The sequence below is a fragment of the Pipistrellus kuhlii genome, unplaced genomic scaffold (genome assembly GCF_014108245.1).
Source record: "Pipistrellus kuhlii isolate mPipKuh1 unplaced genomic scaffold, mPipKuh1.p scaffold_m20_p_8, whole genome shotgun sequence".
Lineage (NCBI taxonomy): Eukaryota > Metazoa > Chordata > Mammalia > Chiroptera > Vespertilionidae > Pipistrellus > Pipistrellus kuhlii.
The window spans coordinates 36,408,069-36,434,397 of record NW_023425584.1 but is presented as its reverse complement, the minus strand read 5'-3'; the positions used below and the strand labels follow the sequence as shown (position 1 = coordinate 36,434,397).

General features: G+C 38.3%; 1 protein-coding gene across 1 annotated transcript in view; it reads right to left on the bottom strand.

Moving 5' to 3' along the window:
• FAT4 (FAT atypical cadherin 4) overlaps window positions 1-26,329 on the bottom strand; it is a 144,577-nt gene that overhangs the window by 63,382 nt on the left and 54,866 nt on the right. The window contains exons 2-4 of the mRNA XM_036423774.2: window positions 13,818-13,949; window positions 2,451-2,712; window positions 391-741 (exon numbers count right to left, since the gene is read on the bottom strand). Of these exons, the coding sequence (XP_036279667.1) occupies window positions 391-741; window positions 2,451-2,712; window positions 13,818-13,949 (745 nt within the window). The remainder of the gene's footprint in view (window positions 1-390; window positions 742-2,450; window positions 2,713-13,817; window positions 13,950-26,329) is intronic.

Here is a 26,329-nt window from a genome sequence, read left to right as displayed (position 1 = left end):
TTTTGAAGACTTTGGTTTTACTTTTGCTTCCAAATTTTATTCTTTTTATATTAACATAATACTATATGTAAGTAACTATTTTTATTTATCTGACAAAAATCTACCAAAAAGTTGTTTTATGATTTCTATGTTACTAAACTGCAATACTCTCACACTTTTTGGGGGTGTGGGGAAGATAAAGATGATAAAGCTTATAAAGCAATTAGCTATCATAAATAAGAAGTTAACTGATAATTACTTAACTATAGCTAAATTATAGATTTATTTCTTAACTTTAGACCTATATTCACAAAATGCAATTTTGTGACAGCTGAAAAATGTAAATAAAGATAAAATAAATCCAATAACATTTTAATAAAGTTTTTAAAGTATATAAAACAAAGTACGTACCGTCATCTGCGTCGGTAACATTAAACACAAGAACAGTAGATCCTAGAGGTAGATTCTCCATTAAAGATGTGCTATATGAACTCGAGCTGAAAATAGGTTGGTTGTCATTTACATCTAGTATATTGAAATAAACCCTGATGGTAGTAAATTGTCCCCCACCATCTTCAGCTCGAACAGTGAGGATATAATATTGCTGTGCTTCATAATCTAATATTCGAGTCAAATTAAAGACTCCGGTAACTGGATTCAGGAAAAATATGCCATCTTCATCATCTTCATTCACACTATATGTAATTTCTCCATTCACACCAGAGTCATCATCTGTAGCTAAAATAGCTGCTACCAAAGAACCTATCAAAAAGAATAAATCAATAGTCCAAATTAATGGGGCATGTATATTACTAAGTGCATACACACACAACACCAAAAAATTATTTGTACAATGGAATATTTTAAATAGAGAATCACTATTAAAACATAATGAGCCGAAACCGGTTTGGCTCAGTGGATAGAGCGTTAGCTTGGGGACTGAAAGGTCCCGGGTTCGATTCCGGTCAAGGGCATGTACCTTGGTTGCGGGCATATCCCCAGTGGGGGGTGTGCAAGAGGCAGCTGATCGATGACTCTCTCTCATCGATGTTTCTAATTCTCTATCTCTCTCCCTTCCTCTCTGTACAAAATCAATAAAATATATTAAAAAAAAACAAAAACAAAAAAAAAAACATAATGAACACAATATCCAGCTGATTTCTATGTTAACACTGATATCAACATTCCCAAATATTAACATATCGACTATTCAATATCCAGTAGCTCCTATGTTGCAGTGTAAATATTCTGGGTATTCATGGACACAGACAATAGTGTACTAGAGGCCTGAGAAGGGCAGGTGCAGAATGGGGGGGGGGGGGGTTAATGGGGGGGGATAGCTGACATCTGTAATACTTTCAACAAAAAGATAATTTTTTAAAAAGTATTCTGGTACTAATACCATTTCTGACATTATTTTGCTATCTGGCACTACCAATTCATAACCACATTTTGATGAATTTAGGGGACATGGATGGGGGTCATTGCTCGTGTCAGGACTGGGCATTCCAAGAAATAATACAGACTTATGCCAAGGAGGTACCACTTGACAGCTCACATGGCCATTGCTATAATTAAGCAAGGAATAAATGTGATGGGAACTTCATGAAGAACAGGCTCATCTTGGGGAGTGAGGGGAAAACTGCAGTGAGAAAGTTAAGAATCTTCTATAAATGCTTCTTTCCTTGTCAAATGAGTTTCCAAAAAATATGCCTTATTAGGAAAACACATTCTAAAATGTGATTTAGAATAAAATTTCAATTTTAGGTAAGAATTCCCAATAATGGGAATGAAACAAAAACACATAGATGCTGCATACTCAAACTCAACAATCACAGCATCATATGTTCCATGAGGCAAGACAATAATTCAGGATTCTTATTCTACGCATATTTATTGAGCACCTGCTACTTCTCAAGCACCGCTTTAGGAAACTCACATGTACATTCTAAATTAACCTTCACCCTACTTCTAATGGGAGCTACTCTTTTCATTTTATAGCAGGAGGAATTGAAGCTTAGAGAAATGAATTAACTTGCCCTGGGTCACATAACTAGCAAGGGTTAGAGCCACTTTTCACAGGTTTCCTTAGGCTTTTTCTTTGTTTTTTCTATACATAGCAGCATAATCACAATTGACATTTCTGAAGTGGAAAAACAAAATCAAAAGTGCGGTTGCCAGAAAAATTAACAACCCATGCTACAAGTACTTTCAGAAACAGAAATATCTGTAACTAGTAATCAGATGAAGGACTAATATCACTGGCTTTGAAAAGTCTAGAAATCTGCTTAGGAATTATAGCCAAGATGGCTAATTAAAAAAAAATTGAAAGTCCAGCAAATATATTTTTATACCTAGTAGCATATGATAAAAACTAGTCACTAATGAAGGGCAGTTAAAACACAGTCCATAACTGGAGTCAAATGTGATCCTTGCAAAATACACCTAAGGGCATGCACGCCCCTCCCTACCTGGGGTTGTGTCTTCTGGGATGTCGAAAGAGTACACAGGCCTGGAGAACTTGGGCGAGTGGTCATTCACATCACTGACGGTGATGTTGATTCTCATATCTGAGGACTGGAGACCATCATCTGCACGGACCAGCAAGGAGTATTTGGAACGGCGTTCTCTGTCCAACCTCCTAGTTGCTATCAGATCTCCAGATTCAGGGTCAATGCGGAAACTGTCATCAGCTCCACTAATGATGGTGTATGTGACGAGAGCATTTGCACCCTAAGAAAGAAAAACCGGCATCTGAACTGTCAGAAGTGGAACAGTGAGGGCACCCCACTCCTTAGGCTGAGTATGTATTTGACAGTGAGAGGCTCTGGACTTAATTTCATAGGACGCTATGAGATTTCAAAAGGTACAGGCTAGTGTAGTAGGTCACCTAGCCAGGCTTTCACCATTCACTCCATTAAGTAATACAGAAAATCTCAGCCTTCAGGATTAATTATATATATATATTTTTTAATTCATAAAATATACACAGGGGAAGGAGTAAAGCTGTCACCATAGACGGTGTGCTAAAGGCTTGCCCTTTGCCAGGCCCTGTTACAAGGCTACGAGGTATGAGTTCTCAAAGGAAGATATGGGTTCCGAGACATGAGCTAACTTACACATCGTTACACATAGGTGCCAGTGAAGGTTTCAAACCCAAGTCTGCCTGACTGAGCTCTGTGTTCCTTCTCATTTAGCAGGAAAAGTTATCTAAATGAGGCTTGCAAAAAGCACCATCAGAACCAAAGAGAATAGAGATTATTTTGAGTTGATTTATTAGGAAAGATATAATGGTAAATGTGCAGATCTGGACTGGATTTTGAAGAAATGTAGTTTTGTTTTTTTGTTTTTTTAAGCAAAGAACACGAGAAAGTGTTTGAATATGAGCAAAAGCGCAAAGGGAAGAAGGATGTGCTTGGTGTAGTTACCATTGAGCAGGTTAGTTGTATCGAAAAGGTTAATGTAGAACAAAAGAAGAAAGTCGAGTAAAATACTAGGTTATGGGTCTATATTGGAGAATCACAATCATAGCACATATTAGCTTGAATTATATGGCCAAGAAACCACTGAGCTTGTTTGAGTTGGAAACAGTCCTTAAGGCGATCGATAGAGTAGAATGGACAAGAGCTGGGGGAGGCCACGCAGGGAGACAGTGAGGAGTTTGAGCCCTAAAGACTGGAGCTTCATTTCCTCAAAGCAAAACTGCATGCCATGCACTCTGTATTCTTTGCAGGTCCCAAGTCCCATTTCTGTAAAATGAAAGCAGGGATGATTGCTTGGGTTCTCCCAGGTTTTTGAACCATGGCCCTCAGAAACTTTGAAGTATGAACTAGGAAGTTGGCAGAAGGAATGGAAAGTTGAGAAAAAGAGCACATTCATTAAGTGTTTATTACTTGCTAAGCACTGCTCTGTGCATATCGCTTTATGGGCATGAAATGACTTAATCCTCAAAGGCAATGGCCTTAGATATGGACTATTATTATCCCCATTTTGATGATAAAGTGTCTGAGACAGGAATTTAAACCCTGGCCTCTTGCTCTAGAACTCAGACTCTAAGTCATCATGTGGCATAATACAAGGGACAAATCAGTGATATCTGATAAGTTATTGGATATAGAAATAAAAGTAATAATACTCTCAGTTGTTCAGCATTCCCACAGGCTCATGTCCTTCTGTTAACAAGATTATGTGATGGGTACAAGTGAAAGCAAAGGGAAATAATATCAAAATTACTTTAGCTAGGAATTAAAAGACTACTCTTGCTAAAGACACTTCAGGGTAAGATCTGCTTTGATGCAGGAAAAATTATGCAGTGGTATATGGCATGTTAAGAGACTGAAGGATAGCATCATAGAAATGGTTATGTATCAATCAAAGAGTTGATAAAAGGTCTGCAAAAATACTTGCAGGTCGATATGCGTACATGACAGTGAAAGTCACAGATCTGTTGAGAATTTAATTAGGTTAGATAAAGGAACAGCAGTGAAAGGACTAAATATAAACAGCTGTGTAAGGTCGTTTTAAGAGTGGAAAGAAGGAGCAGATATATATGTATATAAAACACATAGACACAGACAACAGTGTGGTGATAGCCAGAGGGAAAGGGGGCAGGGGAGGGGAAAGAGGGCAAAGGCGGGGGAGCGGGTAAATGGGGAGAGAAAAATATTTTACTTTGGGCAATGGGCACACAATGCAGTGTGCAGAAGTTTTGCTGAGTTATACAGTCGAACCTGTATAACAGGTTAACCTGTTTAACCTATTACACAATGTCATCCCAATAAATTCAATTAAAAATAAATAAATAAAAAGAGTGGGAAGGAGAAGCAGCGAAGTTGAGGAAGGAGGGCAGGACCCAGGGGGAAACCCAGAGGAACAGCCTGCCACAGAGGTTAAAGTAAGGTTTCAAGAGTAGGTTTTAAAATAAGGAAATTAAAGAGAATTAAAGTAAAAGCACCCATCTAGATTTGATGATAGAAGATACTAACTCCACGGCATTTTAAAATCTGTTTTAAACTTATCTGTATATTGTTGAAATTATAAACAGGTTGACTTAGGTCTCTTAAATGTACTGGTTGAGATGTGATGCTCTGGAGCTGGTTTTCAGGTGGAATCTCTGCTCCACTACTTACCAGTGGTGTGTCATTGGGCCACTGCTCAACCTCTATAAGCCCGTTTCTTTGCCTGAACTATTGGAATAATAATATTCTCGGCCACACCCCGTAGGGCTGTTGTGAGAATTAAATTAATGCATCTGAAGAACGAATAATAATCTTTGAGAAGCAGCTAAAGATATTACAGTGTTAATTACATTTATTCCTATTTTTAATATTTTCTTATAAGTAAACTAGAGGCCCAGTGCATGAAATTTGTGCACAGGGGGGGAGGCTTGCCCCTCAGCCTAGCCTGTACCCTCTCTAATCCGGGGGTACAGGCTGGGCTGAGGGGCAACCCTAGGGGGATGTCCGACTGCCGGTTTCCTAACTGCTCACCTGCCTACCTGCCTGATCACCCCTAACTGCCCCTAACTGCCCCCCTGCCAGCCTGGTTGCCCCCAACTGCCCCCCCCCACAAGCCTGGTTGCTCCAAAATTCCCTCCCTACCAGCTTGGTCACCCTTATCTGCCCCCCACTGGCCTGGTCACCCCACCCAGCCTGCTGTTCAGTTGCTACTGTGATGGCATCCTGGACAATTTACATATTCCTTATTATTAGTATAGATATAGTGTGTCAAGTATATTAAGTCTTGACATTGAAGTATAATATTAAAACTGTTGATTTCAAAAGTTATATTTTAATTTAAATATACACACATGAGACAAATATTTCCTTTACTGTTGTTAACCACTAGAAATTTATTTATTATATAGGCAGCTAAAAACTCTTGAGAAAGATGTTAGGAAGGACATACATTCAGCATGTGCAGGAATAGAGAAGGCTGTGTGACAAGAGATGACAATAACCACAGCTTCTCTACATTTGTTTCATCAGAATTAAATATGTTTTATCCTTCAATGTCAGCAGATACATAAGACAACAATTTCTAACAGTTTTAGGCAAAAATACTCTTTCAAAATGTATGTTTAGTGGCATTTGCTATATTTAGTACTGCATTTCCCTAGCCAATCTTAACATTTTGTAAATTGAATGCCTAAAAGCACATTTTAATTTAGAAATTGCTGAGTTTAACACACTGCCTATATTTATCTTGTATATTCAGGTGCACGTGGAGTACCTATCGTATTTATTGTAATTGTACCGTCTTAACAGAAACATTCGATAGGATTTTGAGTCTTCTAATCTGACCATGTTCTGCTTTATATTGCACAAGGAATTTCATTATTCTAGTACAGCAGTTCAGGTAGGAAAAGAGCTATTTTCTGTTCTCAGTTTTTGAAATGGTATTTGGAAATCAAGGGAAAGCAAAGAAACAAATATACATTAAAAGCTATTACACAAATGGTCTAAAAGTTAGAAATGTTCTATCTCCTAAAGTTATAATTCAGACTCTTTAATAAGTATCAGACTCTATTGATGAAATAATTTTTTTTTTCTCTACTAAATATCAGATGATGTGGTGAATTAATAGTTCTAGTGAATATCTGGAAATGTCTGACCAAGAGTCATGATTTAATTAGGTCTTTTGAAAAGCCTATTTATTTACTTAAATTCAAAATATGCAGTATAGGCACTACCACAAGAAACAAATATCGTATTTCAGCTATAGCAGAGTGGAAATAATGCTGTTAAAATATTTTACTTTCCTGAGGAACCTCAGAGACAAAAGCTCGTGAAAGGAATTCTGAAAGTAAATAGCTATAAATTGCAAATTCATTTTACATCCTCAAGTAGTTTCAAAAACAAGTATGGCACCATGAAACAAAGCTTGAGTATCCTGGCCCATTACAGGCATAATAATTCTGTTTATGGAAGGAAATGGGAGACTCAAAAAGTCACGTGCTTCTGAAAGATGTGTATCTTGATCCAGCACATGTTTCAAATGATATTTAAATTAAGTTTACATGTATATGTTGCTTTCTAAAACTGAATCCCTGACTCACACATTATTCTCCAGGGCCCAACTAGAGTTTCTCTAACATTACTAGTATAGTATTTTTATGTTTGATTTCATTATTAAGAAAAAGTATACAGCCGAAACCGGTTTGGCTAGGTGGATAGAGCATCGGCCTGCGGACTGAAAGGTCCCGGGTTCGATTCCGGTCAAGGGCATGTACCTGGGTTGCAGGCACATCCCCAGTGGGAGGTATGCAAGAGGCAGCTGATCGATGATTCTCTCTCATCGGTGTTTCTGACTTTCTATCCCTCTCCTTTCCTCTCTGTAAAAATAATTAAAAATATATTAAAAAAAAAAAAAGAAGAAGAAAAAGAAAAAGTGTACAAATAACAAAAAAATATATGGACACAATTTGCTGATGACCTACATAATCTTAATGTTTTAAAGAATTCCATTCATCTCTCAACATCAACCCACCATCTGGGTAGCTATGTAACAATTTAATGCTGATGTGAAACGTGCTATAAATGGAGCCACTGCAAAAGGGAGTCTAAGTTGCCATCCCAGAGAAACTGCCTTGCACATCTGTCTCGGGGAACATTAAGGATTTTGAACCATCAAAGTAACCTTGAATGGGCCAAACCAGCACTGTCTTACAAACTGTTATAAAGCTACCAGGATAGCAGACCTGCTGCCCACAAGGACCGATGTTCTGGACATCCTTTACCCTCCATCAGCAGCCATGTACGGCTAACGGGTAACTAGCCTGTTAGCAACAACACAAATTCCTTTTTTATTCAGGTAATGACTTCCCTTTAATTTCTCATTAAATGCCTTCACTCCAGGATCAGAACATAATTTGGGTGTCTACCTGCATCTGTATTCCCGGATTGCTTTATTTATTTATTTATTTATTTATTTATTTATTTATTATTTTCATCTCAAAGGCTTGTAGCATCTCACTTTGGCTTTTAATTTTCAGGTTAACACTGACCCCAGGCTCCAGCCCTCACTAATACTCCTGCAGATATACAATTCCTGGGGAGCTTTTACTAGTGGGTCCTTACAGAAATGGGAAGATTTAACTAGAGGTGGTATCAATTAATGATGTCTAAAATAGAACTCTTTTGACTCCTAAAACAAAAAATTTGCATGCATCATAGAGAAAATAAATGTTGGCTCTAATACCAAACCAAATGAATGAGTTGCTTACCTCAATTGGTACGTAGAAGCCCTTGAAATGGGTCGCAGAGAGCCTTTCTTCTGCGCAGAAGTGAGTAAGCAAATTTTGGAGACTCTTTGGACTTAAGTAGGTTTCTGCAGCTGCTCAATGTTCATACCCCATTTTTACCTCTTTCTCCAATGGCCACTGCACCCTTTACTTCCTTGTCCAGGCTTATTCTCCTTTCTTCCTCCTACCTTTCTCTCTCTCTCTCTCTCTCTCTCTCTCTCTCTCTCTCTCTCTCTCTCTCTCTCTCTCTCTCTCTTTCTTTTCTACACCACTGCTCCTTACTGACCTAGGGGCCCTCAGAATAGAAAACTAGACCAAGATAGACTAAGAAAAACAAACACAGATTCTGGCAGCCACCTTTGGGGAAAAGCCAGTCTCAGGCAAAGGGGAGCCAGTGAATGTGTCCGTCCCTTGGACTAGAACAGAATTAAGGAATCTACCTACAGATTTCCTTGACTCTCTCCAGCGCCCTGATGGGTATACAAAGAAATGTAACTGTTAGAGGACGTAGGATCCTGGCGATTCCAATGAATACACCTACTGGTTTCTGAGGGGATTTTAGAGTTCACTGAGAAAGTCCTATAGAGGACTTTTTAAAATGGAGAGAGAAAGACTAGGAAAATGCAGGGAATTAGCCCATAAGCATACCTGAGATTTTTCCTCGGAAAATGGACTGGACAAAGGTCCATCAAAGGTCCATCAATTTATGTTTCTTTGAATGTTTCAAAAAAGCTTTCAAACCTTACCCAGTCTGTCTCCAGACAGTTTTAAGGATCATCCAATGATCCCTTATGAAATTTGGCATTTTGGGAAGGTTTAAATGAAGAGCTTATAACTCTGATTAAACAATGTAAATTAAACTGGCCAACCATGTGTACCATGAACTGGCAATTCTGGCTGATCAACTAAAATTATTCAAAAGAGAGAAAAAGATTAAGCTGCCAAATCATGAAGTTACAGCTCCAGCAATTAAGCAATGAGGTCAGACCTCCCCAAGGTCTCTTAGAAAAGGGGAGAGAGAAGTCTGTTCTTACTTTAAAAAGTCAAGTCACCTTAAGAAGGAGATTTGAGAAAGTGAAATGGGATTTAGAAAAAGAAAAGAAACAGAAGCAAGCATAGTTCTGCTCCAAGGACGATGAGGGCATTTCCCCTTCTCCTTACTAATACTTTAAGAGAAACTTAAATTACCATAAAAGGGGGAATTACTGGGCCCTTGCACAGACTGGGGCTACTTCTCTTCTTAACCACACCCAACTTAAGTTGGCCTCTCCTTCAGAGCAAAGCTTCTGTACAAATGGTAGAGATATCTAATCCACCAACGTCTGTTTTGTTGTTGTTTTAATCCTCACACGAGGAGATTTTTCCATTAATTTTTAGAGAGAGTGAAAGAGAAAAGCTGAAGACAGAAAGAAACGTCAATGTGAGAGAAACACACTGACTGGTTGCCACCTGCATGAACCCCGACCTGGGCCCAGGCCAGGGAGGAGCCCTGAAATCGAGGAATCAAACCAGACCCTTTGGTCCACAGGCCAATGCTCTATCCACTGAGCAACACCAGCTAGGGCAACCAATGTTTGTCTTTTAATCAGCACCTGCTAACTAGGGAATGATATGGGCAACATATATTTTTACTAGTCCTAGTCCAATCTACTCCAATTCACCAGATAGGGTGAGACTTTCTTGAAACCACCACATAGCCTTTTCCCTGAAGGGTGAAATGTATTTAGAACTAAGTGAATCAGATTCTAAAGCATTTGGGAAAATAATAATTTTTAAAGGAATCTCTACAAGAGGAAACTAATCTTGAGACTGATGGAATGTTTGTTGCAGGATGTTACAATCTAATTCGGGACCTCTTCCAGTACAGATATTGGCAAAACCAATTCAGCCGCTACAGTATGTTGCCTCTACCTAATATTCACCAATATCCTTTAAGACCTGATGCACAGGCTGGAACTAAGCCCATTATGTAAGGTTACTTTAAAGGGGGTGGGGGGGGGCTTATAATTCCATACACAAGCACCTAGAATTCTCTTGTCCTCAGGTAAAGAAACCCAGTGGGAAGTGATGGAGATTTGCACAGGATCTCAGAGCTATAAATAAAACAGTTATTCACAGAAGCCCCATGGCTCCAAATCCACATACCCTATTATCAGCAATCCCTGTGGACTGCTAATATTTTGCAGTGATAGATTTATGTAGTGTCTTTTTCAGTATTCCTGGTTTATTTATTTATTTATTTTTTTTTAAAGGCAGTAAATACCTCTTTGTTTTCACCTGGGAAGAAGGGAGTTTACTGGGACAGTTACGCTGAGGGATATGTGAAATTCCCACTTATTTCTCTCAGATATTAAAGGGTGATTTGAATAATATTGAATTTCCGAGAAATTCCATTCTAATCCAATATGTGGATGATTTGCTTTTATGCCTTAGGACATATTAGACTCTCAAGAGGATGACATTTACCTTTGACAACAGTTAGTCATAAAAGGGATAAAAGGTCTCAAAGGCGGAAACCGGTTTGGCTCAGTGGATAGAGCGTCAGCCTGCAGACTGAAAGGTCCCAGATTTGATTCCAGTCAAGGTTGTGGGCACATCCCCAGTAGGAGGTGTGCAGGAGGCAGCTGATCGATGATTCTCTCTCATCGATGTTTCTAACTCTCTATCCCTCTCTCTTCCTCTCTGTAAAAAATCAATAAAATATATTTTTTAAAAAAGTCTCAAAGGGCAAACTTGAATTCTGCTTACCTCAAGTAAATGTCTTGGTTATCTAATATGTAAAGATGGACTACGAATTAACCCTGAACGACTCAGAGGGATATCCTTTACTCTTCTAAAAACAAACAAATAAAAAAGTTTGTTTTTGTATTAGACTAGATATTGTCACTATTAGAGTCCAAATGTTTCATTAATAGCTCAACCTCTCTATGTCTGATTAAAATCAGATTGACCTCATCCATCCAAGTAAAAGCTCCAGAGAACGAATTATTTAAAGATCCTGCTCTGAGATACCATATTTATAACACCTTTTAATACATGAAAAAAAGGAAATGCTTTGGCAGTTTTAACCCAACAACAGAGATCATCTGTCAGAGGAGAAGGAGGTTGCATGAAAAAGATGAAGGGATTAAACAAGAAAACCCAAAAACCTTTCAGAGACAGACAACAGCATGGTGATTACCGGAGGGAAAAGAGGTGTGAGGAGGCAGGAGAGGACAGAGGGGGTATGAATGATGATGGAAAGAGACTTGACTTGGGGTGGTGAACACAGAATACAACATACAGATAATGTGTTATAGAACTGTACCCCTGAGACCTATGTAACTTTATTAACCAATGTCACCCCAGTAAATTCAATAAAAAATAAACAAAGGACCTATAGGATATTAGAGTCAGTATCCAAGAGGTTCCCACCCTGCATGGTAGCTACCTCTGCTAATGACGTGTTATGCAAACAATCAGAGGGTATAGTTATGGGCTCTTTTTTATTTATTTATATTTCTCATTCTGCTGATTCTGCACTGAACACTCATTACATTCAATATTCCTGTCAGTGGACTGGCTTCTTATGAAGTACTCTTGCTTTCTGTGCCTAATATCACCTTAATTCGATATAGCAGTCTTAACCCAGCAACATTTCTACCTGCTCTGCGGGATGAAGACATGCACGGTTGTGTTTTACTAACTGGCCACCTTCTCGTTCCTAGGAAGAATTTATTGGAAACTCCTGTTGATCATGCTGACTTAATTTAGCTCACAGATGGATCTTATCTGAAAGATGAATAGGGACATTACTGAGCTGGATATGCAATAATGTCCATGGTGGATATAATTGAAGATTCTTATTTACTTGCATAAGATCTGCCCAGTGAGATTAGTCAACAGCTCTCACTTGAACTTGTCAATTGGCCAAAGATCAGCTAGCTAATATTGACCCTCCCCTAAATGCCCAGCCTTTAAATCCCCTGGAAACGAAGGTTCCCAGCATGTTCTCCCTGCAGGGAGCATGTCCATGCCATTCCCTTCCCCTCTCCTTCTCCTTCCCCCATAGACATACTTCTCCTCAACTCCAAGGGGTCACACAAGACTTGCAACCAAGGGAGCAAGGGGCAGCTGCGGCTCACCCTGAGCTAACCTGTCTCCAAGGCCCCACTTGCTCTGACTTCCCAGGGAGCTAAAGCAGCCCAGCCTACGCTTCCCTGTTGCTTATTTATGCCCTTCCTTATTTCACTCTCCTAAGTGTATTCTTGCTTCAGTGAATAAATTCTTTACTCAATAAAATCAAGTTTTCCAATCCTTCTGGAGGTTAGTGTAAGCCTTAAGGTAAGAAGGTTAAATTCTCTGATGGGAGCTGGGCTTAGTTTAAGGAGAAAGGGAATATTAGTGGCTGGACAAGTGACTCCTCTTTCTCAAACATTATAACCTGAATTAACCCCTTTATCTAGCAAGAAGGAGAAAACAGGACATGGACTTCCTTCATGGGGAAAAATATAAATTACAAATTATATAAGTTTCTATGACATTTGGAGCATAATGTTAAACTTAAGATATAAATATAGAAGATAGTAATCTAAGTTATGCTCCCAAATTTCATATTCACCACCAGGAAGGAAATTTCTGTTCATTAACAAAATTGAAAAAGTCATTGAGTTGACTAGATAATTTCCTTAATATATAAGGCTATCACTGAATTATATATTTTGTCTTACAAAATAAAAAAAAAATTATAAAATAGCCTTAATTTTTTTTAATTTGAAATAATTTGCTTTGTTTTAAATCCTCACATGTTTTTATTGATTCCTTTACTGTTTCTAACCTGAAACCTAGGCATGTGCCTTAAACAGGAATGGAATCTGCAACCTTTTGGTGTACTGGACAACACTCCAACTAACTGAATCAGCTGGCCAGGGTGATAATTTGTATTTTTAGCTATAATAATAAAATAAAATCTGCAAATAATATGGAAATCAACTGAACAGCAGAACTACCATCTGGATGACCTTCCAGAAGACCATGCTATAACCAGCCCAACCAAGGAGGGTGTGATGTCCCACCATCATCCCGTGATCATCCCTGCAAAGGGAGGCCCAGGCCACCCAGTTGGTTGTACTGCAGGGTGGGTGGGGCCTTCCTCTGCAGGGGTGACTGGTCATGGGACTTCCAGACTGTGAGAGGGCACAGGCTGGGCTCAGAGACCCCTTCCCTACTGAATGCACAAATTTCATGTACCAGGACTCTAGTATTAAAAACAAACAAACAAAAAAAACAATCCTTAGCTGCTATAAGATAGAAAATTGAAATTATAAAAGCATAAAATGAGTATATTTTTATTTCTAAGAATTAAAATAATTTGGCTAAGAAATCTAAAATGCAACTAGAAATTGAGTTGTGAATAGCTGATCTAAGGAAAATTACCTCTCCATAATCTCTAGATTCACATTCTTATAATACATTTCAATAATTAATGTTCTCTTTGGAAAAGAATACACACTGCTTAGCCTTAGTTATTGGGTAATAAAAGTTGTCAACATGTAGCAGAAATTGGATAGATCAGTGGAATATGGTTTCAAAAATTCAGACACAGGCTCTGAAGTACCTCGTCAGCATCCATGGCTGTGAGCTGCATAATCTTAGAGCCATCTCCAATGTTCTCCTCCACGGTGAGATCCAGCATGTCTGTAGGAAACACGGGTGGATTGTCATTGATATCCTGAAGGGTTATTTCTACCTGCAAGGAGAGAAAGGAACAACATGTGAATGATCTACATGTCTGCAAGATATAAATGCAAATGTATACAAGAGACCATCTGGCCTTCCAGAAAAGAACCAGGACCTTCACAAACAGCATCCAAACAACAGGAAATAGCCCAGAGGAAGTTGTGAACTCTTTATAGAGTAAATATAAATCCAAGTAAAAATTATTTGACTTGTTGACAGTACTGATTTTAAATGGTCGCCTTGGTGTTTATACTAAAAAAGGTCCCCCGATCAACTGTCATTTTAATCCCCAGATTTGTGCCCCAGTGTGTCTGTCACCCAACCAGTAAATGTCACTTGTCACACAGATGAGGTGGTGTACAATTTCCTCTTGAAATGTTTACAGATTGGCAACTAATGTCTAGGGGAAACAAAGGAGTACCCATTTTGTTTTAAGAAACACTCAGCATTTTCCCTTTTAAAGTCAACCTTCAACCTGTGGGGGAAGGAAAAATACACATATCTTCTTTTCTATTTTCACTCCTATCAGCACGTCTTAATGTGATGAAAGCTAAGCAAGCATTCCTTTCAGATGCCCTGTTTATATAGATTGCAAATTTTACAGCTCTGTTTGAAAGATCTTAGGCATCCATTTGTTTGTTTCCTTACCTAAGAAAAATTGTTTGGAAGGATTTGTGAAGTCTATATAATAACTTCAAACCATGTGTTTCCTCTTCTGAACTAGGTGCTAAAAGCTGAATATCTGATAAGAAAAGAGAAGACAGCTGCTAATAAAACTGAAAGTTTTCCCAATTGGGTCACAAAATTAAGTCATGATGAAAAATCCACCCATCCATTTAGCTGGGATATAACCAAGACATTTTTCTCAGAGGATGAAATGTCATCTTTTATAGTTATATTGTAAAAACTACACCAGATCCAAGAGTGATGAGGATAAATTTGAGCAGAGGAGAGAGAAAAAGGATTCTGATTTCTCATTTCCCAAGAGGAGGGCAGGGCAGGGGGATGAAGGAAGAAGCAACAGCTAAGATTCTCATTATTTTGTGTCAAGGAATGAGTGGGAAATACAAGAGAGCAAAACATGTAAATGAATGAGCAATTGATAAAAAGAAGAAAACCAGAAAACAGTATACCAAATTAAGTACTAAATAGTTACTATAACTTTAGGTAAACATTTAAATAGGAGAGTTTGGATCATAACCAATGACTCAGATTAGTTTAGGGCAGTGGTCGGCAAACTCATTAGTCAACAGAGCAAATATCAACACAACAGTACAACGATTGAAATTTCTTTCGAGAGCCCAATTTTTAAACTTATACTTCTTCTTTTTTTTAAAAAAATATATACTTTATTGATTTTTTACAGAGAGGAAGGGAGAGGGATAGAAAGCCAGAAACATTGATGAGAGAGAAACATTGACCAGCTGCCTCTTGCACATCGGCACTGGGGATATGCCCGCAGCCAATGTACATGCCCCTGACCGAAATCGAACCTGGGACCTCCCAGTTCACAAGCCAATGCTCTATCCACTGAGCCAAACCAGTTTCAGCAAACTTAAACTTCTTTTAGTGCCACTTCTTCAAAATAGACTCGCCTAGGCCATGATATTTTGTGGAAGAACCACACCAAGGGGCCAAAAAGAGACATGTGGCTCTCAAGCCGCAGTTTGCCTACCAGTGGTTTAGGGGATGGTTACACAGGCAGTCTCAGCAGGTAGGCACCTGCTTATCTGGTTTCAGCTAGCACCATCCTCTACCACTTCCTTTACGGAAAGGTCCAAGATGGCCACCACCAAAACCTATAAGGAGTGTGTCCAGCTTCTTTGCATGGTTGTAAATAGCAAGTTTTGCTGGCTCTGTAATTTACTACTATTAGCTGGGTAAACTTGAGCACTTAATTTCTTTTTTTTTTTTTTTAGTGTGTTTTTATTTATTTCAGAGAGAGGAAGGGAGAGGGAGAACGTGATAGAAACATCAATGAGAGAGAATCATTGATTGGCTGCCTCCTGCATAGCCCCTGCTGGGAATTGAGCCCACAACCCAGGCATGTAACCTGACTGGTAATTGAACTGTGACCTCCTGGTTCATAGTACAATGCTCAACCACTGAGTCACACTGGCCAGGGGAACAAATAATTTCTAAACCTCATTCTCTTATTTTTAATATTGAGATAAGAGCAATTTATGAAGAGTAGATTTTGGTGATGTCAGAAAAATGCTTAGCTCAGAGGGAAGTGTTTGAGGATTTTCTATGCATATATGGGTCCTACACATATTGGATAATCTTTGAACTGCCTTACATTCTGCCCTTGGCAATTACCAACTTGATAATTCTAGGTCTTAACATGTGCTTGGCCCACTCTTGGGTCTATCCATCACAATGCTCTCTTTGAACTAAGACTGGTATGATTTATTTTGAAATGTTATCATATAAAACACAGGAATCAAAAGCTGAAATTTAATAAAGGAATCTAGAAACAAAAATTAAGACATAATAATTTTTAATATGTTTTATTGATTTTTTATAGAGATAAAGGGAGAGGGATAGAGAGTTAAACATCGATGGAAGAGAAACATCCATCAGGTACCTCCTGCACACCCCCTACTGGGGATGTGCCTGCAACCAAGGTGCATGCCCTTGACCAGAATCGAACCTGGGACCTTTCAGTCTGCAGGCCGACGCTCTATCCACTCAGCCAAACCAGTTAGGGCAAGACATAATTTTTAAAAACTCCTTTCTTTCTGTGCAAATTAGACTGCCTTAAATAATATAGACACTGGCTATTATTGGTTTATTTTAAAATGCCAAAATTTTAGGGGACTCTTTACTCCTCTCTACATGGGAGTCTATGCTCATTTTTCAATAAATTTCCACTTTTTGCTATAAAAATAAATAAATAAATAATGTCAAATTTTTAAACTAGTCTACAATATTATTCTTACACTAATATATATATATATGTGTGTGTGTGTGTGTGTGTGTGTGTGTGTGTGTGTTGAAAAATACATTTCATTATTTTAAAATATAAACCAAAAATCACTGCTTAGCTTTCAGTGCTAGCATTGCCCCTTTAGTGTGTGGTATTTATCTTTACATTTGTTTAGAGCTGAAATAAGTAAAATAATTGCATTTAAATTTCCATTTTGGAAAAAAATAACCACATTGTAAATTCAGAAGCTCCCCTTCACAAATGGTTGCATTTAAATAAAAGTAAAGCAAATAAAAACTGCCAACAGCTTCCATAATTTAAATCCAGAGGGAATTTTCAAAGTATCAATTCTGAAAGTTTGTGAAAATTGACCCTCCAAACTAGAAGAAAGCTTACACCAGGACGATAAGGCACGTGCATATTTTATGCCTGCCTATCAAATGCTGACCTTGTGCCCTTCAGGAGGAACATATGTGGTTTCACCAGCTACAATTACACTGGCAGTTGGTAGCTTTGTGGTTGACTTATTCAAAACAAAAACATCAATTGTAGCTTATGGTTGAGCCATAGGTATTGCCCATAGCCCTCACCTCTGTCACCATTTAGGGACCTTCAGAATAATGTATTTCTTTGCTGAGACAACTGATCTCTAGCAAATGAAACCCTGGTGAATAAAGAATCATATTTAGACACAAACATAGTTAAAATTGAAGGGGCTAGTGAGCAATTAATTTAAAAATGGTCTGTGCGAAAGAACCAAGATGGCAGCATAGGCAAATACTTGTACTTGCTGCATACCATAACCACACCAAAATTACAACTAAAATACAGAACAACCATCATCCAGAACTGCCAGAAAGCAGGCTGAATGGACATACTGCAACTAAAGAAGTGAAAAAGGCAGCAGACTGAGACTGGTAGGAGGTGGGAGGTGAGGAATGGGCTGGTTCAGTACCCAGTTGTGCTGCTTTCTTCATCAGGAGGGAGATTATCTCTGTGGAGGCCATTTGGAGGAACAAGGGTCCCAACCCCACACCAGCCCCCCAGCCCAGGATACCAGAGCTGGGAAAAGAAATTACTAGGGCAGTAGAATTATGGGCTGTGAAAACCACTGGGGATTGGGGCTCAGGGATACAGAAGCTGCTGGAAATCCAGCTGCTCCTCTTAAATGGCCAGCACAAAAACTGAATTTACAAGTTCTCACTTCCACTGAGCTCCAACGCTGGGGGACTCAGACATATAGAAGGAGAAACTGGACTGTCTGGTATCAAGACAGGAACTTAGGGGCAACCTTCTTCCAGAGAGAGGTACTCACAAGGATCTTTGTTCCTGTGCTGCAGGGGTCCTCAAACTTTTTAAAGTGGGGGCCAGATCACGGTCCCTCAGAGAGCTGGAGGGCCGGACTATATGAACTACTAATTTCTACTGTAACACCTCGGCTGCGCTCACTGCCCAAAAAACCTGGCGGGCCGGATCAGACTCCTCTGCGGGCCGCATGTGGCCCGCTGGCCGTAGTTTGAAGACGCCTGCTGTGCTGGGACCTCCTCAGTTGCAGAGCTGACTGGCAGCCATTTCCGTTTGCTCCACCCTGATGATTCCCTGAGACCCTACCCCATCCAATTTACAATCCAGCCCAAAGCTATGAGCAGGTGCTTTTGCATGTGAATGACCTGTCCTTAGGCTAAAACCTGTCCAACAAGCTGCAGCTGGGTCAAGGAGCCCCAAACCTATCAATAAAAGGCCCAAGACCCAACAGCAGCACCAGCTTGCCTTGCTTCACAAATAATGAAAAATAAAAATAATGAAAATAGTCTGTCTTTTGGTAATTTAAAAGGTGAAAGTTAAATGGAAACTATGACTTTAAATATTGTCCCCAAATTTCTTAATTCTGAAGGAAGAGAGTCTTTAATATTCACCTGGCTGAATAGTTACAAAGGTGTTTAAAACCCCAAAATCTTATTGTGCAAATAGTTGCTATGAAATGAGTACAATGCTTTCCTCTTCTAAATATCGCTCTGTAATAAGCAATCCATATTTTTATCCTGAACTGCATCAAGAATGGTATCACATCTTGGGGATTTATTTTTATTTTTTTAAGTAAATAAATCAGAATACAACTACATAATCAATGAGCAATTGTAAATTAACAACAGCAATTATCAAATCATTATATATATGTAGATATAACTATAAAACCAATTTAAATTAATATTATGAAAGTATGTTACAGTCAAACTAAGGAATTGACTAAAATAGGAAAGTCTAGCCTGGCTGGTGTGGATCAGTGTTTGAACATCCACCCATGAGATCAGGATTCAATTCCTGGTTAGGGCACATGCTGAGATTGTGGGTTCAATCCCCATTAGGGCATGTGCAAGAAGCAGCCAATCATTGATCAATGATTCTCATCATTGATGTTTCTATCCCTCTCTCCCTCTCCCTTCTTCTCTCTAAACTTAAGTAACATAACACTGTAAGTCTATTATATGTCAACTAATGGCCTAGTGCATGAAATTCATGCATAGGGGGTGTTGTCCCTCAGCCCAGACTGCACCCTCTCCAATCTGAGACATCCTTCTTGCAATCTGGGATAACTGGCTCCTAACAGCTCACTTGCCTGCCTGCCTGATCACCTTTAACAACTCTGCCTGCTGGCCTGCTTGCTCCCCAAATGCCCCCCTGCTGGCCTGCTTGCTCCCAAATGCACCCCCCGCCTGCCTGCTTGCCTCCTACTGCCCTCCCCTGCCCACCTGATCACCCCTAACCCTCTATGCCTCGGCCCCACCATTATGGCTTTGTCCGGAAGGTCTCCCAGTCTAATTAGCATATTACCCTTTTATTAGTATAGCTGAAAGAAAAATTCAATACAATAAAATGAAGATGAGAATTCCTCTCCCAAGTTGGTTGCAAGCAAAAAAAAAAAAAAAAAAAAAGAATGAAAAGAATGTTTCTAACAGATATAGTTTTCTACTTAAAGAAATACTAAATCAAATTTCCCATTAAAAAAAAAAAACTGTAGCCTAAACCAGTTTGGCTCAGTGGATAGAGCAACAGCCTGTGGACTGAATGGTCCCAGGTTCTTTTCCAGTCAAGGGCATGTACCTTGGTTGTGGGCACATTCCCAGTGGAGAGTGTGCAGAAGGCATCTGAACCATGTTTCTCTCTCATTGATGTTTCTAACTCTCTATCCCTCTCCTTTCCTCTCTGTAAAAAATCAATAAAATATTTTTGTTAAAAAAACACCTGTAAAATACAAACCTTGGTAGTAAAAGAAGCTATAGAAAGTAAAAATAAATCACAGGTAAAAATGAGTAGAAAAAAAAAAGCAAATCCAGGTTATTTGTACATTTTCATTAGATTTACATTTTTTTATTTTTTACAAGAACATACATTTATAAAATCAAAGAGGTAGAAGTATTTTGTAAAAAAGAAAAAAGAAAAAAAGTGTGCTTAGAAAACAACTTACAGAGGTGTAGGAAGGGCCCTTGGAGCTTGGGAGTGAGCTAAATGGTAACATGCTTGGGGTGGTGGGGGGAAGGGAGAGGGGAAAATGCTAGGTTCACATGTTTGGCAAATAAAATAGATACTGGTATACAACAAGTGCATTCATCAAAGTTGTCCTGTATTATAATGATATTGAGAAACAATTTAATCCTACTGATTTCCTAGTTCATGCGTGCCCACCATGCCACCTTATAATAGTTTTATGATGTGAAATCATAGTTGATGATCACTCAATAACTTTATACTCAGGATGACGACTTCAAATTAAGAGCTTCAGGAAAAACCTCTCACCCTGGAGACTGGAACAGAAGAGACTAAGTAATGCCCATCACTGCTTCAGAAGCAGTTACACTGAACACCAGGAGAGGCATGCACATGAGTACACATGGAAGAATAAGGTGCATTACCCTTCAGGGATCATTATGATGTCACTCCAACAGCGCTTGGCTACAGGATGCCCTAGTTTATATTGCACAGGTACTAATGAAATTTGGTGAGAAAAAAATGTCTAATCTTACAGTTAAAGCAGTTCTTACTTCATCCGAGTGAAACGAGATGCTGAGACTGACCCTTTAATTTCTGTATGGAGGCTCAAGTGAGGAGTTGAAACAGAAAGGAAATGAACCAAGTTCAAATCCTCACCAGGATCAGTGGTGGGTCACTTCCTTTGACCTTGGAAAGGGAAACTCCACCTTTCCTGTCTGTGTGGAGCTGACTGAGCTCAAGGCTGGGTGGAGGTGGCGGCTGGAGCTGAGAGACACCTGGAAATCCCTCTCAGAGTGGAGCGTGCAGGGGACCCTCTGTGACTTGATATTAAACGTGGGAATCAAGAGCAACATTGACTAAACGAAGACAGCAGCACAGAAATAGCAAAACCATGGCTCAAGTAAATAATCACATTAGTACTTAAAATATTTGGCGATAGCTTTGCATGCTCTCTTCAAACGAAGCCAGATAGTACATGATTCAGATAATTCAATGGGATTGACACACTTTACATGCTTTTAGGCTTTCCGATAACAAGTCATTATTTAGTAAATTTATGTCAAAGTCGGTATATATTGAGACTCCATAGCAGAAGGTCCAATTAAATGATAAATTTCAGCAGAAAGTTTGATATTATATATTAGTTATTTTTGTTTGTTTGTTTGTTTGCGTGTGTGGGGGGTTGTTTAGAAGAACTAACCATATAATGTCACTTATTAGAATACATAACTGTTGCCTTTTTAAAATTTAAAGTTTCAGGTTAAATTTAGTCATCAGGAAGAAGAAAATGCAACAGCTCCTTGTACTGTCATTTATGGGTTTATACTCTAAGCACTTGCACTTCTAACCACAGGAGCAAGGAGCCCTATTGCCATGAAAGGAGGGTGCCAGGGATTGCATAGCTCCTTTAATTTTTCTCTTCATTTCTTTCCCTATTTGGGGTGACCACTGGGGATACTCTGCTGCCATGAGTCTGGGTGAAGTGTTTCGCTGCATCCAGAACACTTCATCACGCCGAACAGCCAGAATCTATTACGGTTTACAAGTGACTCATATTTTAGTTATGAGAAGGCCCTAGCAAAGAGCAGTCTACATTTAAAAGTCCTAAATGTCAGGAATGTAGTGTTTGGGTTACATAGGCATGCGAGATCTGATCAGACGCAGTGAACAATGCTTTTAGGTATTTATTTATGATGGACAGCCGACTGAATGCAAAAGGGTCTGTGATGGCTATCCCATGTTGATGGTATTTCTGAACTTTAAAACTGAAATCTTAAAGAAAATGAAAGCCATCAAACTTGGGAGGAAAGGCCTAGAATACCATACTACGAGAACCTGGCAGGGGCTAGGTGTGACCTATAAGGAAAAACCAACAGCCACCGTGGCACAAAAGAGGGAACCAGGAATGCTTGGGCACACTGATCTGTTACAGGTCTAAAGCCACTAAGTCCAGGGTTCATTACAAAGTCTGTCTATGCATTTAGCTAAAGGTTTTGGGGTGTTTTTTTTTTTAGACAAGAAATTTTTTGAAAAACATTGTATTTTACTAGAAGATGAGCAATAAAATATCTTCTATATACTGAACATTATTTTACTATATATATATTTTTTATAAAAAAACACTTTCATACAAGAAACATGATGCAATGATAATATTTGAGGAAGCAACATTTAACTTTGGGATAGGAATATTCTTTTTGGAGTCCTAGGCTAATTAGTATTTTGCCATTTAAAACTTTATATCTTCAACTTAAAGTATGTAATGTGTAAATTTAGATGTGTCTGCATGTATATCACAAAAAATTTTATCTGAGTATTCAGGAAAAAGGAGGAAAGAAGAAAACAAAGCAAAGTAAAAATAAACATAATGAGCTTTAAAACAGAACATATTTTCCATATAAACTACATGTATGCAACTGCGACCAATTATATTTCTCAAACAGAAGCAATTACATAAATCTCTCACAACTGAAATTCTCCTAGCAGTCAGCAGAGCAAGTTCTTAGGCTTGCGATGCATTATTCTTACTCGGAAACAAACATGCATGAGTAACAGGCAGGCTTGGAAAGCAGCCAGAAATGGCCAGAAGTGTAGACAAGACATAGTTAACTCCATTCTTGAAACAAAATGCTTTCCATAACTCACTAAATGTGTGGTGACATAATAAAAAGTTAGTTCTGTTGTGCTTTCAATATTGTTCAAATTAGAACCAAATAAGGATTTCTTTTAAGGCAAAGGCAATCATGTGTAACCACTTCAACTTTTCCTGAAATCAATACTGCATAATTTCTGCATTTTAACAGATTCTTAAGGACTCCCAAAAGTAAATGCAGAAGAAAAGATCAAGTTAAAATATGTGTGGTTGCATATGAAACTTAGGGAAATCTTTATACTATTCTTCAAAACAAACACTCTGCAAGAGCAGCCTGTAGTATACTTTTCAGTAGATCTGAATCTGGACATGGTAGACACATTAAAAAGGGAATGTAATATAAAACAAACAAAAAGAGTCTTCCATTTTTTTATTCACTTTTCTTTTAGCCAAATAGATACTGGATTTTATAAAACACATAAGGCTTCTCTTAAGACTGATTAAAAATAGAAAAGTAGCCGAGACCGGTTTGGCTCAGTGGATAGAGCATTGGCCTATGGACTGAAAAGTCCCAGGTTCGATTCCGGTCAAGGGCATGTACCTTGGTTGCGGGCACATATCGATGATTCTCTCTCATCGATGTTTCTAACTCTCTATCCCTCTCTCTTCCTGTCTGTAAAATATCAATAAAAAAACATATAAAAATAGAAAAGTAGTTTGTTTCACATTAAAAATACAGGCAGTGGTGGATTGAATCATTGACCCTAATTCTTCACTCACCACCTCAAACAACCTCACAGTCCCTCCTACTAAAGATGGAGTTTCTTTCTCTGCTTTTTTGAGTTTGGGCTCATCTGTGATAATTATTTTGGCCAGTGGGGTATTTGCGAATCTAACACAAGTAGAGACTTGAAATGTATTTGCTTTGTCTCTTGTACCGCTGTCATAGTCAGTAAACAGCATTCTTTCTAGACCATTAGTACCAGAAGGAAGATAGCAGGTAGTGAGGAGGCAGTCCCAGCTAACTCAGAGACTGGTTGAGCACCACCTAGATCAGTCCACCTCTAACCTGATCACTGATGTATGAGTGTACTGTTCCACATATATAAGATTTTGTGGCTATTTCTCTGAAATAATATTATGACAATAGTTAACAGATACACAAGTGAAGACAATGGATTCATCAGTTGAATATTTTACTTAATTTTCATGTTCTCAATAATGAATTACTGTTTTGTTTAAAATAAAAGGCAAAAATAAAAGAAGAAAGCTTATATATATATATATATATATATATATATATATATATATACTGCTATCTGTGATATACACTGTGAAATAAGTTTTTAAAAAATATATGTATTCATTTATTTTTTTACATGGTGAGGGGAGAGAAAGAGAGAGAGGCCAAACATCGATCCACAACCCAAGACATGTGCCCTAAGAATTGAAGCTACAACCTTTCAATGCATGAGATGACGCCCAATCAACTGAGCAACACTGGCCATGGAGAGACAAGTTTTATTACTATGAACCTATTAATAAATGTCCCTACCCTGTATAACTTTCCATTCTCACTTAACATGCCATACCCCTATTTTTTTTAGAAGGGCAACTTAAAATAAGACATAATTTCAAGTTTCCCTTGTCCTCCCACAAGCCAAAGATTAGGGAAAGGGGGTAGGAGTACATGAACCAAGAGGAGCAAATCATGCTATCCATCAGATTGTCTTAAGAGTAAGAAACTATGGAAAGAGGGGTATGCTACAGAGAATAATAATGTCACACTATAAGAGAGGAGGCAGTCCCTATATATATATATATAGTCAACTCTGTCTTTTGTAGCTTTTTAGTATCCATATGAGGCCTGGCTAGACTTTTTTATGGAATTACTACAATGCCAAAGTAATCCCTCAGCCCCATCTCACCTCTGCACATTAGTCTTCACCTTGGAAAAATTTTCTATTACTTGATACCCTAACCCTAACCCTAACCCTAACCCTAACCCTAACCCTAACTTCTAGCCATTCTATTTTATTTTAGTTGCTTATTAGTATAATACTTCCTTATATATTTTAAACAACCTTTAACTGTAAGGTCAATATCCCATTTTAGGGTTTTGTGGACTTTTCTAAAGAGAAAGCTATCAATGAAAGAGAAACACCACATGACCTCACTCATTTATGGATAATAAAGAACATTATAAACTGAAGAAACCAAAAGATAAATATAGAGACAGTAAAGCAACAAGAAGACTGTCAAATTACAGCGGGGAGGGGAGGGAGATCTGGGGGAGATAAGAGATCAACTGAAGGACTTGTATACATGCATATAAGTACAACCAATGGACAAAAACTCTGGGGAGGGAAGGTAAGTATGGAGGGGGGTGCAATGTTAAAATATGTAAACAGATAATAATTTAATTTAAAAAAAAGAAATAATCTCAAGATACAGAAAAAAAAGAAGAAAGAAAAATGATTAGTCTTTAAAAATTAAAAAAAATGTCAAAAAAAGAGAGAGAAAAGCAGGTTTCATTTATAGCATTTTGGCTATCTGTGCTCCTCAGAATTTATTTTTAACCTCAAAACTATAACAATTTTCATTTCTATAAAACAGAATTGGCTGGTTCATAAAAATATAGTTTTTTAAAAATATATCTTATTGATTTTTTACAGAGAGGAAGAGAGAGGGATAGAGAGTTAGAAACATCAATGAGAGAGAGTCATTGATCAGCTGCCTCTTGAACACCCCCTACTGGGGATGTGCCCGCAACCAAGGTACATGCCCTTGACCGGAATCGAACCTGGGACCTTTCAGTCCGCAGGCCGACGCTCTATCCACTGAGCCAAACCGGTGCCGGCCGTAAAAATATAGTTTTGATCTGACGTTAAATGTAAAATATTTCTTCTCAAAGTCTTGAACTCTCAAAATAAAATGCTTCACAGTGCACTGTTCTTTAATGCTTATTTAATCATTATTTACAAATCCCATTTCAATGAACTCAGAAAGACTGCCTCTCTTCTCAGTATCAGTGGAACATTTAGAGTCTACCATTCAGGAGACAACATATATATATATATATTCATTGACTTAAAAGCCAACATGCTCATTGTAGTAGCACATTGTGTTACATACACTCAAATGAAGAGAATGGTGTTTTACTAGCATATGCAAAATTAAGAGCACAGGACACAATCAGGGAACCATCAACTATTACAATAACATTGAGTAAGAAGGTCCTAAGAATGATGTCCTGGTGATTATCAAAGTGAAACTAATTACTAGGAGAAAAAAATTTAAATGTCAAACAATAAAGAAATAAACGACAAAACAAATTTTCTTTAGAAAGATGTTTCAGTGTGGAAGGCTGTTCGACTAC